General features: G+C 50.5%; 1 protein-coding gene across 3 annotated transcripts in view; it reads left to right on the top strand.

The window, feature by feature from the left end:
* The first annotated feature begins 10,262 nt into the window (after positions 1–10,262).
* BCL7A (BAF chromatin remodeling complex subunit BCL7A) overlaps positions 10,263–18,149 on the top strand; it is a 31,258-nt gene continuing 23,371 nt past the window's right edge. Inside the window, exons 1-2 of one of the 3 annotated variants that reach the window (XM_069557792.1) lie at positions 10,263–10,481; positions 10,915–11,010. In XM_069557792.1, coding sequence (XP_069413893.1) covers positions 10,919–11,010 — 92 coding nt within the window. In that variant the 5' untranslated portion in view covers positions 10,263–10,481; positions 10,915–10,918. Of the gene's footprint in view, positions 10,482–10,627; positions 11,011–18,149 lie in introns of those variants that run through there. The other 2 variants (XM_069557793.1, XM_069557791.1) reach the window with 2 other exon arrangements.

Genomic DNA, 18,149 nt, shown 5'->3' with positions numbered 1-18,149 from the left:
TATGGTCAGACCCTAGAAAGAGACATAAGCTCAAGGCGAGGTACACAGAAGTCTAGAACCATCTCTCCCTTTCCTTCAGTACCACTGTGGCGTGGTCCTTCCTCCCAAGTCTCAATAGGGATGTTTTCATGTGGGCAGGAGGGAGGGAGGGAGGGAGGGAGGCCGCATATTCAAGAGGATGATCCGGCCATTCGCACTCCTTTGCTTTCAGATATAGGATAGGCTGCCCCTCAGAGGATCCCAGGAAAGACCGCAGAGAAGTCACAGGTGGAGCCGCCCTGAAGCTGGTGTGTTATCTCACGTGACAGTAGACACATGTGCAAAAGTTCACAGTGGATGTCAGCGCCATAAACCTTAAGCCCTCAGTCAGCATCAATTCATCCTTCGTAGTTTTCCCCCAGGAATCTCAACATTTTAAAAAGACACAATTTTCTCCATGATCTCGTCCGTTCTTGCAGTCAGGTCTAACTCCACGTTCCCCCGAGTCACTGGTGGTATCCCAAAGGCATACAGTGAAGCTTCACCAGATGCTGGCCACTTACCTCTCCCTCAGTGTGCTGTGGATCCCCTCCACCTTTTCACTGTTCTAGGAAAGAGGACAGAATAGCAGAAACTGGTGCCAGATCCTCTAACAGCGACCTCAGTTTAACTGTGTGTGCCCTGCAGCATGCTAAGCCCAGAGATAAAGTGTGGCAGGAAGCACTGGCTCTTCCCCTTTGGAAGGTTACATCATAGTGAGGGAAACAGATATGTCAATAATAATTACAATGTTTTGTGATATGACATAGAGGCATCCAGAGCAGACAGGGTGGGAAGGAGGAGGAGCAGGAGGAGGCGACCAGGGAGAGGCGGAGAAGTTACATAAATGTGGCCCTCGCTCTAAGCCTATCTGAGTGGTGCCTGGGGGAAGTGGCAGGAGAGCATCTCAGGGAAGACAGTGGTCACATGGATGGCCTTGTGTGCCAAAGCAAGGAGGTTAAACTTGATGTTAAAGGGAAGGGAGAGAAGGAGATCAAACTTGCATCTCCGGGGCCTACGGTCAGGTGATGGGGAAGAGGGGTTGTCTGGGGAAAAGGACCACAGCAAGGAGACTATTACAGTACTCAGGGGAGAAGTGAAGGACTGCAATGAGAGAAAAGGCACTCAGGACAAGTAAGTATAAAGAAAAAGTTAAATGTTATCAAAGATAGTATCAATCATGACCCTTGGTTTGCAGCAATAGAAATTGGCTCTGGTTAGCTTCAGTGGAAAGTGACGTTATTTGAGGACCATAGGCTCCGTGGAGAGACTGGAGAAGCCAGCTCAGTAAATGGCCAGGAAGCAACCACAGCCAGGATGCCAGTGGCGCCACTGGGAGCTCAGTGCCTCCAATACCTCAGGCTCTCCAGTGGCCATTTCTGCTGTAAGGCATTTCTCCACTGCCCCATATGCCCTCAAAATTCCAAATCAAAACCACAATGAGATACCCTTTTACCTCCACAAGACTAAAATGAAAAAGAAATGGAAACACAATAACAAGTGTTGGTGAGGATGTGGAGAAACTGGAACCCTCCTATACTGCTGGTGGGAATGTGAAATGGTGCTTTGGAAAACAGGCTGGCAGTTTCTCAACATGTTAAACATAGAGTTACTGTATGACCCAGCAATTCCCCTCTGGTGAATTGGTATGTAGCTGGGAGAAATGAAAATACACATCTGCACAAAAACTTGTATACTAATATCATCACAGCATTATTCATAATAGCCAAAAAGTAGAAACAACCCAATGTCCATCAGTGAATGTGGCAAATCCACATAATGGAATATTACTTGGCCATAAAAAGAATGAAGTATTAATACATGCTACCACATGGATGTAAAATATGCTGAGAAAAAGAAGTCAGACCCAAAATGACACATATTATATGATTCCACTTACATGAAATGTCCAGTGGAGGCAAATCCATAGAAATAGGAAATAAACTCTCAGTCAGCTAAGGCGAGGGATAGAAAGAATGATGGCGAATGGGTAGAGGGTTTCTTTTTTGGATGACAAGAATGCTCTAAAATTGATTGTGGTGGTGGTTTCACAACTCTGTGACTATACTAAAAAAAACTTTAAAGGGTGAATTTTATGGTATGTTAATTACGTCTCAATAAAGCTATTATATAAAAAAAAATCAACAGGCAACCCACTTGAAAAATGGGCAGAAGACCTGAATAGATATTTTTCTAAAGAAGACATACAGATGGTCAACGGGCACATAAAAAGATGCTCGACCTCACCGATTATCAGGGAAATGCAAATCAAAACCACAAAGAGCTATATCACCTCACACCTGTCAGAATGGCTATCACCAAAAAGACCATAAGTAACAAATGTTGGTGCAGGTGGGGAGAAAAGGGAACCAATGTCTACACTGTACCCCTGAAACTTACATAATACTGTAATAAATCAACTATACGTCAGTAAAAAAAAAAAATCAATTGACTAGACCATCCGCCTACTAGATCAAGGTTAGGTCCCATGCCCAGGACCTAGAACTCCCAGGTGGAAGAGTGAAATGGCCCCCACCCCCCAGCTTCTGTAGTAGGGGGCAGCCTCCATCCCTAAAGGTTCACCCAGAACTAGGAAAGGTTTTCAGAGGCAGCCAAAATGACGCACGTGTGGGAGCAAGGGAGAAGACGTTTGGGCAGCCGTCTGGATTCCTGACTTAAGAGCTCACCAAGCGCATCGGTAGACGGATTCCAACTCCGCTCCGGGTCACTGGGTCATGACCAGATGTTCCGTGTTTAATCATTCATTGTTAGAAGAGCGACTGTGTTACACCATCTCACCTTTGAACACATCCGTCTTCTGAAGCACTTTATACCTACTATCTGTTTGAATATGGCCTCAAGTGGCCTAACTTTTAGTCTGGCAGCTTGCCAATCTATTAGTATTTGAGCTGGGAACCATTTTTAGAGTGGTAGTTATAGGCAAGAAAAAGTAGGCATAGAAGCAATTTGGACTATTTGGTTTATTAAAAATTTTTTTTAAATATTTATTTATTTATTCGGCTGCTCCGGGTCTTAGCTGTGGCATGCAGGATATTTAGTTGCAGCATGTAAATTCTTAGTTGTGGCATGTGGGATCTAGTTCCCTGACCAGTGATCGAATCTAGGCCCCCTGTTGGAAGTGCAGAGTCTGAGCCACTGGACCATTAGGGAAGTGCCGCTGCCCCGCAAAGTTTTACTGGCCCAATCTCTGAAATTTATCATCAGGCCCACATTGTCGGGGAGACCTTCCCTGCAATGAACTGGGACCACATAGGGCTCCACCAATGGCGTGCTGGTGAATGTTTGCCAATCCTCTCTCGGTAGGGAGGGACAGGAGGGTCCCGAGAGCACTCACAGGGGGCTGACTTACAACTGTCCACATTCTGATGCCTATGGAGTGGGGAGCACAGTCCAGAGGCACAGGAGAGAGGGGCTCTGGCTGGAACTCTGCAGACTGACTGCGGGATGGGAGTATCCTTTTCTGCACAAGGAGGGAGGCTTCCAACTCCGCAGCTCATCCGTTCTGTCTGTCTCTGAGGAAGGGGCTGTGTTTCATCCTGTGGTTAGAGTGTTCCCTTCAAAGTTCCCCCCTTGGCTGGGCCTTGCTAATGATGTTCCCCAAACACCATAGCTCCTCTGTTTATGAAAACAGTACTCGGTTGCAAGTTGCTAGGCGAGGACCAAGTCTACCCAGAAACGCCAGGGCTGGGTCTGCATCTTCCTCACAGTCACATGTCTCCATCTGTGTTCTTATCCTTCCTCCACCCCAAACTCCCACCCCTTGGTGAATGAGCCTTCATCTCAGGGGGAGGAGTGAAGTAAGAGTTGAATTTACCAGTCCTAGGAAGAGTAGTTTGACTTCAGTCCCCAGCATGGGGCGTACCGATGCGAAGATCACAGAGGGTGGTATTTAACAAATACTTTTCGGTATTTGGGGAAGATCCCCTGGAGGAGGGCTACAGCAGCTCACTCCAGTATTCTTGCCTGGAGAATCCCATGGACAGAGGAGCCTGGCAGGCTACAGTCCATAGGGTTGCAAAGAGTCGGACAAGACTGAGGTGACTTAGCATGCATTTTGGTATCTAGCACTTACAATGTGCCAAGCACTGGTCTAAATTCTTGACAAATACTGTTTATTTGTTTTTTGGTATGTTTTCCAATTGAAGTGTAGTTGACTAACAGTGTCATGTTAGGTGTACACCCCACATGATTCAGTTACATGTGTGTATGGTATATGTGTGTGTATATTCTTTTTCAGATTCTTTTTTCCTTATAGATTATTACAAAATATTGAGTGTAGTGCTCTGTGCTATACAGTAGGTACTCATTGGTTATCTACTTTATATACATAGCAGTGTGTATATGTTGGGCTTCCCAGGTGACGCAGTGGTAAAGAATCCACTTGCCAGTTCTGCAGACTGACTGCGGGATGGTAGTATCCTTTTCCACAGGTTCGATCCCTGGGTTAGGAAGATCCCATGTAGTAGGAGATGGCAACCCACCTCAATATTCTTGCCTGGAAAATTTCATAGACAGAGGAGCCTGGCAGGCTACAGTCCATGGGGTCACAAAGAGTCGGACACAAGTGAGCAGGCATGAACGCACGTGTATATGTTAATCATAAACTCCTAGTTTATCCCACCCTCCTTCCTTGACAAATACTGTTTTTAATTCACATAACTCTATGAGGCAAGTCTTATTTTCATCCCCATTTTACACATGAGGCACAGAAAGGTCAAAACACAAGTCACGGCTAAATAACTCACTTCTGGAACCTAACAGTCACTCTTTCAATGTGTCTGAAATAATCACAAACATTCAGTGAGAGCTTGACTTCCAGCCCTGATACTCAGTTATTCAGACACATACTCAAGCTGAAAGCAACTAAAAATGCTAGAAAACATATTTTAAAAACATCCTAAAAGCCACCACATGCTGACAAGATAGTAAGGACTAGGCGAAACTCCAGGAAAAAAAGAATCCTGAAAACTAATCCAGCAAGAAGGCCACTTGAAGCCTGTAGATATTTGCCAAGCGTAGCATATTTGAACTTTAGTGTGAATGGTTTTTTGAGGCAAGAGATCAGAAATCGAAGTCCAGGATCCACATAGTGGGGAGATGAGACCTTGCCCACAATCACGCAGGCTTATTAGAAGGCCCTCGATAATGGGCTTCACCAGTGGTGTGTGGCAGATGTTTATCACCAGCTCTTGGCTTGCTGGGGAAGGGTCCTGATACATTATTTTGTTGTTCAGTCGTGTCTGACACTTTGCAACCCAATGGACTGCAGCATGCCAGGCCTCCCTGTCCTTCACTGTCTCCTGGAGTTCGCTCAAATCATGTCCATTGAGTCAGTGATGCCATCCAACCATCTCATCTTCTGTCTCCACCTTCTGCTCCTGCCCTCAATCTTTCCCAGCTTCAGAGTTTTTCCCAGTGAGTCGGCTCTTCACATCAGGTGAACCGAAGTATTGGAGCTTCAGCTTCAGCATCAGTCCTTCCAGTGTATATTCAGGGTTGATTTCCTTTAGGATGGACTGGTTTGATCTCCTTGCAGTCCAAGGGACTCTCAAGAATCTTCTTTAACACCACAGTTCAAAAGAATCAATTCTTTGGTGCTCAGCTTTCTTTATGGCCCAACTCTCATATCCATACATGACTACTGGAAAAACCATAGCTTTGACTAGATGGACCTTTGTTGGCAAAGTAATGTCTCTGCTTTTTAACATACAGTCTAGGTGGGTCATAACTTTTCTTCCAAGGAGCAAGCAGCTTTTAATTTCATGGCTGCAGTCACCATTTACAGTGATTTTGGAGCCCAAGAAAATAAAGTCTGTCACTGTATCCATTCTTTCCCCATCTATTTGCCATGAAGAGATGGGACCAGATGCCATGATCTTCGTTTTTTGAATGCTGAATTTTAAGCCAGCTTTTTCACCCTCCTCTTTCACTTTCATCAAGAGGCTCTTCAGTTCCTCTTCGCTTTCTGCCATAAGGATGGTGTTATCTGCATATCTGAGGTTATTGATATTTCTCACAGCAGTCTTGATTCCAGCTTGTGCTTCATCCAGCCCAGCGTTTCTCATGATGTACTCTGCATATAAGTTAAATAAGCAGGGTGACAATATACAGCTTTGACGTACTCCTTTCCCAATTTAGAACCAGTCCATTGTTCCATGTCTGGTTCTGTTGCTTCTTGATCTGCATACAGATTTCTCAGGAGGCAGGTCAGATGGTCTGATATTCCAATCTCTTGAAGAATTTTCAACAAGTTTGTTGTGATCCACACAGTCAAAGGCCTTGGCATAGTCAATAAAGCAGAAGTAGATGTTTTTCTGGAACTCTCTAACTTTTTTGATGATCCAGAGGATGTTGGCAATTTGATCTCTGATTCCTCTGCCTTTTCTAACTCCAGCTTGAACATCTGGAAGTTCACAGTTCACTTACTGTTGAAGCCTAGCTTGGGGAATTTTCAGCATTACTTTGCTAGTGTGTGAGATTAATGCAGTTGTGTGGTAGTTTGAACATTCTTTGGCATTGCCTTTCTTTGGGATTGGAATGAAAATTGACCTTTTCTGATCCTGTGGCCACTGCTGAGTTTTCCAAATTTGCTGGTATATTGAGCGCAGCACTTTCACAGCATCATCTTTTAGGATTTGAAATAGCTCAGCTGGAATTCCATCACCTCCACTAGCTTTGTTCATAGGGATGCTTCCTAAGGCCCACTTGACATTCCAGGATGTCTGGCTCTAGGTGAGTGATCACACCATCCTGATTATCTGGGTCATAAAGATCTTTTTTGTATAGTTCTTCTGTGTATTCTTGCCACATTAATATCTTCTGCTTCTGTTAGGTCCATACCATTTCTGTCCTTTGAGCCCACTTTGCATGAAATGTTCCCTCAGTATCTCTAATTTTCTTGAAGAGATCTCTAGTCTTCCCCATTCTGTCGTTTTCCTCTATTTCTTTGCATTGATCGCTGAGGAAGGCTTTCTTATCTCTCCTTGCTATTCTTTGGAACTCTGCATTCAAATGGGTATATCTTTCCTTTTCTCCTTTGCCTTTCGCTTGTCTTCTTTTCACAGCTATTTGTGAGGCCTCCTCAGACAACCATTTTGCCTTTTTGCATTTCTTTTTCTTGGGGATAGTCTTGATCCCTGTCTCCTGTACAGTGTCACAAACCTCCATCCATAGTTCTTCAGGCAGTCTGTCTATCAGATCTAATCCCGTGAATCTATTTCTCACTTCCATTGTATAATTGTAAGGGATTTGACTTAGGTCGTACCTGAATGGTCTAGTGGTTTTCCCTACGTTCTTCAATTTAAGTCTGAATTTGGCAATGAGGAGTTTATGATCTGAGCCACGATCAGCTCCCAGTCTTGTTTTGGCTGACTGTACAGAGCTTCTCCATCTTTGGTTGCAAAGAATATAATCAATCTGATTTTGGTGTTGACCATCTGGTAATGTCCATGTGTAGAGAATTCTCTTGTGTTGTTGGAAGAGGGTGTTTGCTATGACCAGTGCATTCTCTTGGCAAAACTCTCTTAGTCTTTGCCCTGCTTCATTCTGTACTCCAAGGCCAAATTTGTCTGTTACCTCAGGTATTTCTTGACTTCATACTTTTGCATTTCAGTCCCCTATAATGAAAAGGACATCTTTTTTGGGTGTTACTTCTAGAAGGTCTTGTAGGTCTTCATAGAACCATTCAACTTTTGCTTCTTCAGCAGTACGGGCTGGGGTATAGACTTGGATTACTGTGATATTGAATGGTTTGCTTTGGAAATGAACAGAGATCATTCTGTCGTTTTTGAGATTGCATCCAAGCACTGCATTTCAGACTCTTTTGTTGACTCTGATGCCATCATAGTCAACGCTGTCTATAGCACTTGCCAATTTCTGTAAACGTGATTTCAAACTATTTACAGAGTTGGGATATGTAGGCCTGTCAGCACTGACCCCACCCTGGGTACAATAAGCAAATCAGTCTCATCACTTAGGCAACCTGTATTAGTATCACCTGGGGGTCCAGGGACCCACCAGCCCTGAATTTGGATGTCAAATATTTATTTATTTGGCCACACGAGGTCTTAGTTGAGACACACGCAATCTTCAATCTTTGTTGCAGCATGGGGGATCTTTTTTGTTAGTTGCAGCATGCTAACTCTTACTTGCGGCATGTGGGATCTAGTTCCTTTGGAGGCTTAGCCACTGGACCACCAGGGAAGCCCCCTGACCTTGGACGTTGGTCATTATGCACTAGCAGTGCCCTCAGGAGCCTGGCAGAAGCAAATATAAAGTATCTGGAGACAAAGGTAGCTTCATTCTAGGCCTCCAATTATCCCTATAAATAAATTTGGAAATACAGTGTCCAGCAAGGTCAAAGAAAATCAGGCAGATCACAAGGAAATAGGACACCATGAGTAAGAACTAGCAGAAACAGACTCTCAGAAACTTCAAATATCAATGGTCAGACACAGACTATTAAACAACTGTGCATTGTTGAAAGGAAGAAGTGTAAAAATATCTGCAGGAGACAGGAAACTATAAAAAGTGCCACACTAGATTTATAAAGAACATTTGTAGAGAGCTTTGTAGTTTAGTCGGAGATGAAAAACATACATGCCTTCAGGGGCCATGTGGTAACACAAATGAGTACAGTGACTAGGTGACACATGGGTGACCTGGGAGCTGTATCCAAAGGGTACAGGGCTCCTCAGCTCCAGCTGATTGTTGCCATGTGGACAGGGTGCCCAGTTTGCAGATCTGACATGTCTATAGAAGTTGGATATTTGGATTTCTTTTTATTGTGGTCAAATACACATAACATAAAATGGACCACTGTGGAACCTCCTTGGCAGTCCAGTGGTTACGACTCAGTGCTTTCACTGCCAGGGGCCTAGGTTTGATCCTTGGTTGGGGAATTAAGATTCTGCAAGCTGAGTGGCACAGAAAAAAAAACACCTTACCAAACACTGTAACAATTTAAAGTTCAGTGGCATAAAGCGCATTCAGTCACCATCATCTTCTTTCAGAACCTTTTTTCATCAGCCCTCCATCCCCAGAAAGGAAACTCCATACGCATTTGAAGTCACTTCCCATTCCCCACTCCCCAGTCCCTGGCAACCACAAATCTGGTTTCTGTCTCTATGGATTTGCCAAGCTTAGATAACTCATGTAAGTGGAATCATACAATATCTGTCCTTTTGTGACTGGCTTCTTTCACTTAGGATGTTTTCAAAGTTCATCCACGCTGTGGCATGTATCAGTACTTTATTCCTTTTTAATGACTGAATAATATCCCACTGTATTAAATATGCACATTTGTCCATTCATTCAGTATTTGGATTTTAAAATATATCTTCTACTTTGGACTCAAATGTATGTATTTAAATGTTATGTGTAACTTTAAGGATGTATCTGCTGGTCAGGTAAGTCAAAGCATCAGTGATATGGACCTGTGTTTTATGACCTGCTGTGACATGCTTTCCCATGTAGTCCTCACGTTAGGAACGTGGGGTTCAGGATGGTAAAAGGACATGCCTAGGAAAAGGCCTTCAGTGGAGCTTCCACTCCATAGCACCAGAAAATTTTCTCCCCCACACCAAAGCCTTGGGGCAAAGGGCTTGGTTTAAGAATGAGTGGTAGTCACACATCCAGCTCACAGCTTGTTGGGCTAGTTGATCTCCAAGGCACTGGGTTTACTGACAGGGGTCATTCTCTTTCCGGAACATCCATCTGGGCGTGAACCCGCTCTGTTCAATACCAGTTTAGCTGCAGCAGAACACAAGGATGGCTTATCCTGGTAACTGTAGATTGGTGCAGAGCTGTCTTGAGGCACCGCGGGGAAGACACCATTCCAGAAGTCCTCCTCGCAGCCGGCCAGGCTTCTTTACCTGCCAGGGTCATTTCAGCAGCTGGGCTGAGCCTGGAACTTACATCAGGTGTGGCTTAAGCTCAAATCTGGTTTAGGACAGAAACTCCAGCGTGGGCCCGCTTCCCTTATTTATGGTGAGGGCAACTTATCACTAGAGGCAATGTCTAAAAGCCCCTCTTGAAATGCTGATAAATAATCATCGAGCTTTTCCTGCGCCGAAAGCTATTTAAGAAGCAAGGTCGAATGTTTCTTGTAGTCACCCCAAGCTCCTTTCCTCCTACCCTAGTTTTCCAAAAGGACGAAAGACAGGGAAGCGACGTCCTAGCTCGCGTATTTAAACCCGGCATAAGGCCAGCAGAGGTCCGCGTTTCTCAACTCTTTCCAAGAGCACCTCGCGTCCCGAATCGGCGCCTTCAACTCTGAGAAGTCGGGAGCCCCACAGGAAACTTGCACTACTGCAGCCGCTGCCACACACCGGGGGCCGCGGACGGGCGGCCGCGTCGGCTCCCCAGGAATGCGTCCCCTCCACGGCCGGCCGGCCAGCCGGCCCGCTCTCCACGGGGAACCCCTCGGCACCTGCGGCCTCCAAGTAAGTGTCCGCGCGCACCTCCGCCCGCCAGCCCGCTTCCCCTACGACCCCGCGTGCCTGGAGCCGGGGGTAGCCAGGAGCCCTCGCCACCTCCCCCGGGGAGCGGGGGTCGCAGGCGCCTCCCCCGGGTGGGCGGAGAGGCTGCCGGCGCTGCTCCGCGGCGGCGGCGCCCGGAGGCCGCACTGGCGGCGGCCGCGGCGGCGCTGCTCCCCCTGCTTGGTGCAGCTGCCGCCCGGCGCTTGCGCACTGGGCCCTGGGCGCGCGGCGGCACCAGGCTTTGTGTGTGTGTGTGTGTATGTGTGCGAGTGTGTGTGTGTGTGTGTGTCCGTGTGTGAGTGAGTGAGCGGGCGGGCGGGCGGGCGCGAGTGTGGCCGCCGCGGAGCGCGAGCAGGACCCGGCGGGCGCGCTCCCCCAGCCTCTCTCTCCCCGCCAGAACCATGTCGGGCAGGTCGGTTCGAGCCGAGACCAGGAGCCGGGCCAAAGATGATATCAAGAGGGTCATGGCGGCTATCGAGAAAGTGCGCAAATGGTAAGCGGAGGCGCCGGCTCGTTCGCTCGCCGGCTCGGCGCCGCGGCCGCCCCGAACCCCGAAACCAGATACAAAAAGCCGGCGGGGCGCAGCGCCCCGGGCCGCCCGCGGGCCCGGGAGTTGGAGAGGGCGGGCGGCGCGCGAGCCGGGTCACCTGCGCGCGGCGGGGGCCGCGGCCGCTGCCCAGGTGCGCTCGCGCCTGTCGCCCACCTGGCGCGGCGGCGGCAGCCTGGAGGCGACAGGCGCCCCGGGCCGGGCGGTGGAGCAGCGGGCAGTCCCCGGCGCGGCGCTTGGCTCCCGGGAGGGGGGCTCGGGGCCGGCCCCAGAAGCCATTTCGTTTTGTGCAAGTCACATGAAAGCGGCTTCCCGCGCGCCGGGGCCGCGATGCCGGCGGCGGAGGGGAGAGCGCGAGCTCCATTGTGCAAGCACCGAGCGGGCCGCCGCCGTCTCCGTCTCCTCCCCGCGCGCCCCGGGCGGCGCAGCGCCGGCCCCCGCGCCCTTGCCCGCGCCGGGCCTCCCTCTCTCCCTCCCTCCCCGGCTGGCTCGCTCGCTCGCTCCCCGCCTCCCAGGCTCGGCGCCCTCGAGTCTGCGGAGTTTGTAGAGCGCGAGCCGTTTAAATTTAGCGCTTTGGGCTGCCTGGAGCGAGGGCTCTTGGCGACGAAGAAAGATGGGGGCGAGCGCGAGGAGGAAACGCTGGCTGCGGCCGCGGGGCCCGGGGCTCCTGGCGCCCCGCACCCCCCTTCCCGCCCAGCTCTGCCGGGACCCAGGCTCGGGGGCTCGGGCGAGCGAACGTTTGGGGCCAGACCCCGGTCCTGGGCCGCGTGTGCTGCTCCAAACCCGGTGGTTCGTGTTTGTTTTGCGGAGAGAGCTGTTGTTTTTGTTCTCTGCGCGGGGGGCGAGGGGGACTCGAGTGTCGGGCCGTGCGGGTTTTCTCCGGCTCACGTTAGATTCCGTCCGGCGTGGCCTGGTTGTAATTAATACGACTGAACGTTTCCCCGGCCTCGTCCGGGTCTGTCTCGGAATCGGCCCGAGGGCCAGGCCCGAGACGCCAGCCGATCGTCAGGTTGGGGCAGACTTGTTGAAAACTCCCGGCTCCCGGATTTCAACTTTATTATTTTTTTCCCACGGCCTCACCAGGGTCAGGGAGGGAGAAGAGCCGCCGCGACGTTCGAGTGTCAGTGCCCGCGGGCTCATTCTGACCCTTTATTTAAAGCCTGAAAACCCGGCAAGGCCCCGTGGCGGGCTCTGTTTATGTTTAGGGGTGTCATTTCTCAAGTAACGCCTGGGTCTCTCAGAACCACTGGGGGCGAGCCTCCAGTCTAGCCGTGTCACAAGTTAACTGTCCTTTCTGAGTCAAACCCAACAAAAAAGGCAAGAGGAAAATCAATAAAGTCCACGTGCTCCCGGGCCTCCTATGGAAAGGGCTGTCTGCAGATGGCCGGATGCCCAGCCGAGGGCTGGGTTTGGCTCCAATGGGACAAAGAATTTTCAGAACCGTGAGAAGGGGAGGCCTTCCAAAGTTGAGATCCAAGTCTTCCCTGCCGTGGGAGCTCCCCTGACGCGCAGGGCGCCGAGTGCCGGGACTGGAGCCATTTAAAAATGGCAGAAACAGCTGCAGGCCAAAACACACACAGGAAAACAAGCCCACCACCCCCTCTCCAGCGGGATTCTCAGAGGCAAGCTGGAGTTGTCCCCTGCCTGAGCGCCTAGGCAAAGAAAGAGCTGTTGTCTGGGCCTGAGTCCCTTATGTTACCAGCCTAGAGGTGAGAAAGGGGTGGGGGCACGCTGCCTTTCTGTGCTTTGGGAGGCCTGGTGGGGCCTCCTGCCCCAGGTTCCCAGCCTGGCAGAGGCTCCTGCACCCTGACAGCTGCTCCTGGAGGGCCCACCCGCCAGCTGCTCTGCTGGGAGGGCAGATGGAGCTGTGGGCTTTTCCACCCTGGGGGCCCCAGAGCAGCCAGCCTGGAAGCCTTCAGTGCTGCTGAGCAGGCTCTGGTTTGGGGAGGAGGGGAGGAGAACATGTCTCCCTCCCTTTTTGTGTTTTGGGAAACTAGGAGTCAAGTACATTAAAGACCTCAGACTTTGGGATCTTATGACTGGACTTCCAGTTCACTTCCTTGCTGTGACTTTGGGCTAACCACATAACTTCTCTAACCATAACAGCAAAGGGTCCCTGTGTGCCTTCTCCCCTCCTGGAATAATACCATGTCTCCAAAAGCACTTAATCCTTCACACGGGGAGGGGTGTGTGTGTGTGAATCTCTCAGCCATCTCCGACTCTTTGCGACCCCATGGACTATAGCCTTCCAGGCTCCTCTGTCCATGGAATTCTCCAGGCAAGAATGCTGGAGTGGGGAGCCATTTCCCTGGTCATTAAATGCTGCCTTTATTGTCAAGTAGAAGCTTGGTTTTGCTGATTTTTTTCCCCCTCCCGCCCGTTCTAAGCAAAAGGGACTTTACCAATTTCATAGGTTTCCCCAGTACCAAGAAGCCAAATCCTACCCTCACTCTGCCTTTAGAATGTGTCTTCCAGTCAGCCCTTGTGGTTTGGGGTTGTTTATTAACTCTGTGGCCACCAACCGTGTCTGGGACGTCCTACTGGCTGGGACACTGGGTTGCCAGATTTAGCAAATAAAATTACAGACACCCAGTTAAATTTGAATTTCAGATAAACAACAAAATAATATTTTTAAGTAGTTTTTTTTTTTTTTTTTTAAGTGTAAGTGTGTCCCATGCACTGTTTGGGACATACTTATACTAAAAAATATTATTCATTGTTTATCTGAAATTAACTCAACATCCCGTTTCTCTCTTTTTTAAAAAAATTCAGAATGGAGGTGCCTAGCATACCACAGCCTGTAAGCCTAGGGTGGTGTTTCTCCTCAGTTCCAGTGACCCCTAAAAATCCCCCTTCTGCCAAGCCCTACCCTTCCCCTCCTCTGGAAAAAGCCCTGTGCTGCCCTGTACATAGCTACCGGCTATTTCTCCTCTCCTTTCTGTCTGATACCCCAGCGAGGCCAGCTGGTGGAGTGCAAGGCAGCCAGATCATGGCTGAAGGAAGAACAAAATGGTGGGCTCGTTTGGGGGGAAACTGGGGCAGGGTTAGGAGGCCCGGTGTGGTGGAGAAGGAGGGAAGTGGGAGTCACTGGGCAAGTGGTAAAACGCTTGAGCCTTGAAGTAGGCTTAGGCCCAGGGACCCCCTGGGACCGCGGTCTGAAGGGTCCCTCAGTGACTCGTGGAGCTGCAGAGAGGCTTGTTCCCTGAAACCTCCCACAGTCCCTGGGGGAGGAGGGTTTGACTGTGCCTAGACCCTCGCCTCAGTACCTGCAGGGGCACCTCCTGCCAGGCACAGGGCAGGTCAAGCGGGCGTGGGCCTAGTTAGGATGAAGCCAGCCATAGCCAGACCTTCTCTGGCATCAAGGACTAGCCCCGGGAAGTGGAGAGGAAGTGACGGCTTCAGAGCTGTCTTTGCGGGGGTCAGGTCTCCCTGGCTGGCCAGCATTCGGAGCTGACCCTGAGGCAACATTAGGAATTGGCCTTGGCCTGGAGGATCTAGGGAGAAGGGTGCTCGTAGTTAACACAGGAGCTTGTGCTGGGGTAGGGCGTTTGGGGCTCTCTTCCTCCAGCTGACTTCCTTTGTTCAGGAACCCAGCCTGGTGGGGAAGAGACAGGCACTTCAGCCTGGCTGGTTACAGGAGGGCTGTGGGCGTGCCCATCAAGGCCAGGTCGGGCTGCAGCCTGGAGGTTGTGAATCCAGACCTGTGCCTAGAGGTGGTGAGACTCAGGGGTCTGAGAGACCCAACGGCCCCATCTTGAGAGAGGCACTGCTCCTTGGGGCGTGCAGGTCCCTCATGGCCATATTGTGTTTTTAAGAATGGCCAGCAATCTGGATTTGAATGTGGGGTTTGACTTGTTTGTTGGTTTTATTTTTCCAAGTCTGCCAATGGATTCCAATTTTTTAAAGTGCCATATATATAGGCCAGACAAAATGTGCCTCTTGGCCGCTTGTCTGCCACCACAAATGTAAGGTGATAAGTACAACTTAATACACTCCTTGGGGGTTGAGGGGGCTGCGAGTTCTAGGGTGATGGCTTTGGAGGTGGTGGTAGGAACGCTTCACTGCTCCTCTAGGTCTGTGTGTCGTATCCTAAGGCACTGCCGAGCCGCTGGCTTGATGACACACCCAACACTCCCTGGACTTGTCTACAAAGTACTGGGTTCTCACTCAACATCTTGCCCCTGAACTCCAGGGCCTGTCTCTCCCTGGGTGGCTGCTGGCTGGACTGCAGACTATGATCAGAATCTCAGTGCTCTTCCCTCTGACCCCTGGCCCCTCAGTGCCTACACCTAGAAATGGAACTGAAGAACAGTTTCTAATGCCTGGAGCGAGTTGGGAACTGGGGCCACCCGGCTGTGTTCCGCTCAGAACCTGTGGGGTCCATAACCTCCCTGCACCTGCAGCTTGCCACATTCATCTCGGCTCACGTGTGGCCTGCGAAGCCTAGGTCTGGCACCCTTTATACCCTGAGAGGTGTCCTGTGTATTGCAAGTCAGTTACTTTTTTTTCTGTTTTAAACACAATCAAGCCTTGGATCTGCTGACCTACCGGGGCCTGGGCAGAGGAAACCAGCTTGTGAGGAGTGAGTGCCTGTGGCTCTTTGGGTGGGATTGGAGCCGTTTGTGCCTCTTTTTCCAGCTTCTGTGGCTGATGAGCTCTGTGGAGTCATTTCTTAGTTTTTTTTCACGGGAGACAGAATACCAGGGGTACAGCCCACGTCCAGCCGCGGTTCTGCTGTAGCACTAGCTGCGTGACCATGAACTAGTGGTATAACTTCTCTGGGCCTCCCGTTTCCTCATCTGTGAAGCAGGATGACAATAGTTCCCCTCTCATAGGCCTGTGTAAATAAAGCATTTGGCATGAAGTAAGCCCTCAGCACACAATGGCTATTGTGATGGCCGCTTTGTCTCCGAGGTTGTTTCTTGGAATGTCTCTGTCCCTTCCAGGCACCTTCTGATTATTCAGAATGGAGATGGGCACAGACTGGGGTTGTGGGTCATCCATCCTGCCTCCAGGAGGTAGGGGATAGGTGGATAGTGACTTAGGTACCTTATTTAATTCTCTCAAGGCTAAAAGGGACAGGGATGGGGGCAGGGGAGCTAGTCCAGAAAGCAGCGTGGCAGGGAGGTGTGAACACTGGTGAGAACGACTCCAGCTCCCCCACCTCAGTTTCTTTATCAAACAGGAAAGGTGACTGTTTACTGTCACCAGAGATTATGGGAAAATTAAAGCAAGTGCGTATAGTGCTTATCACACAGAAGGCACTAGAAACGGTCACAGTAGAATTATTGTTGCTGTCGTTTAGTCGCCCAGTTGTGTCTAACTCTGCGACCTCATGGACTGCAGCAGGCCAGGCCTCCCCGTCCCTCACCGTCTCCCAAAGTTTGCCCAAGTTCACGTCCATTGCATCGGTGAGGTCATCCAGCCATCTCATCCTTTGACGCCCTCTTCTCCCTCTGCCCTCAGTCTTTCCCAGCATCAGGGCCATTTCCACTGAGTCGGCTGTTTGCATCAGATGACCAAACCGAAATACTGGAGCTTCAGCTTCAGAATCAGTCCTTCCAATGAGTATTCAGAGTTGATCTCCCCTAAGATTGACTGGTGTGATCTCCTTGCAGTCCAAGGGACTTTCAGAAGTCTTCTGCATAGTAGAATATATGTTGAGAAAAGCCAGGCCCCAGGCAGTCCACTGGTTAGGACTCAGTGCTTCCACTGCAGGGGGTTATGGTTTGATTCCTGGTTGGGGAACTAAAAAAAAAAAGCCAGGCCTTAGCTTCTTCCAGCAGAGGACTTTGGGAACCATGCGGGCACAGTTTGGGGCATGGAAGTGTCCGTGGTTTTGGTTAGCTGGGCCCCCAGAAGTCCCGGGGGTGGGTTGGTGCCAGCTGGTGGGAATGTGTCCCTTTAGCTCGTGAGGTTTGCTTTCCCATGGAGGGGAGGACCCAAGGCCGAGGTCTTGGCGGAGAGGCTGGACGAGGGGTCTGCGGCCGCTCGTAATTCTCAGCTCTGGTGCACCCGCTGAGGCCTCCTGGCTGCCACGCTACCTGCAGCAGGTGTGTCTGGCCCCGACATCATCTCATGGGGCCCTTGAGTCAGCTGGTTTCCTTAGCATGACCTCCCACGTCTCTGAGACGGCAGAGTCCGGTGGACTCCAGAGCCCCAGCAACCTGGTTGGAATCCCAGCCTTTCTTCTGGGGGAACCTTCCCTGAGCCTCTGTTTCCTCAGGCACATGGTGTCTGGTTGTCATACCAGTGCTAGGGGCACGAAGCTACAGGACCTGACTTACAGGCTGCGAGAGGTCAGGACCGAACTTGGGAGGCTGGGGTGATGACTAGAGGAGGAAGATGATGCTTGGAGCAGAGAGGTGGGAGGAGAGACTGGTCATTATCAGCATTACCTTTGGTGAAAACTAGTCACCCGCTTTCCTTCCCACGGCTTGTGGTTTACTTCTCGCTGTCAGCTTGCCTTTGACAGCCGTGCCCCAGGCGTTAAGGATGCAGCTGAGGGTGGGTCAGGGGCAGCGGTGTAGGCGGTCCTGAACTCAAGCCCATCTCTGAGTGTAGGGTCTCGGAGCAACCTCCCACCTGGCTCCTGCCCTCCGCCCGGCCTGTGCTTCCTGTCGCCACCCCTGATTATCAGCGTCTGGGGGCCGAGGCCGCTGAGCATCCAGGTTTGCCCCCGTGCTCTGTTCCCCTTGGCTGATCTAACTGGCACTTGCCCGGAAGAGCCTGGGATGGTTACTCATGCTGTCTGCTCTTGCCTCCCTTCCCAGGACCTCAGAGGACTTGCCAAGAGGGTGGGGCGAGCCCCTGGATGCCCTTGGTGAAGACCCTCCCACCCCTACCTTACCCCCACTGGAGGAAATGCCCTGTTGGTCTGACGGTCTCTCTGCTGCCCAGAGGGCTTGGGTGGCCCAGTTCCCTGGTTCCATGGGGGTGAAAGCTGGAGGAACCTGGGGCCCGATTCCCTTCATCCAGAGGAATCATCCCAGTGGCAGTGACCTGTCCCCACTCCCGTCTTACCAAGCACTTCTACCCAAATACAAGAAAGCTGTCCACATGCTTTGTCTCCCGTAATTCTTGTG

Source organism: Ovis canadensis, chromosome 17, assembly GCF_042477335.2.
Source record: "Ovis canadensis isolate MfBH-ARS-UI-01 breed Bighorn chromosome 17, ARS-UI_OviCan_v2, whole genome shotgun sequence".
Lineage (NCBI taxonomy): Eukaryota > Metazoa > Chordata > Mammalia > Artiodactyla > Bovidae > Ovis > Ovis canadensis.
This window is presented reverse-complemented; position numbering and strand designations above follow the sequence as displayed.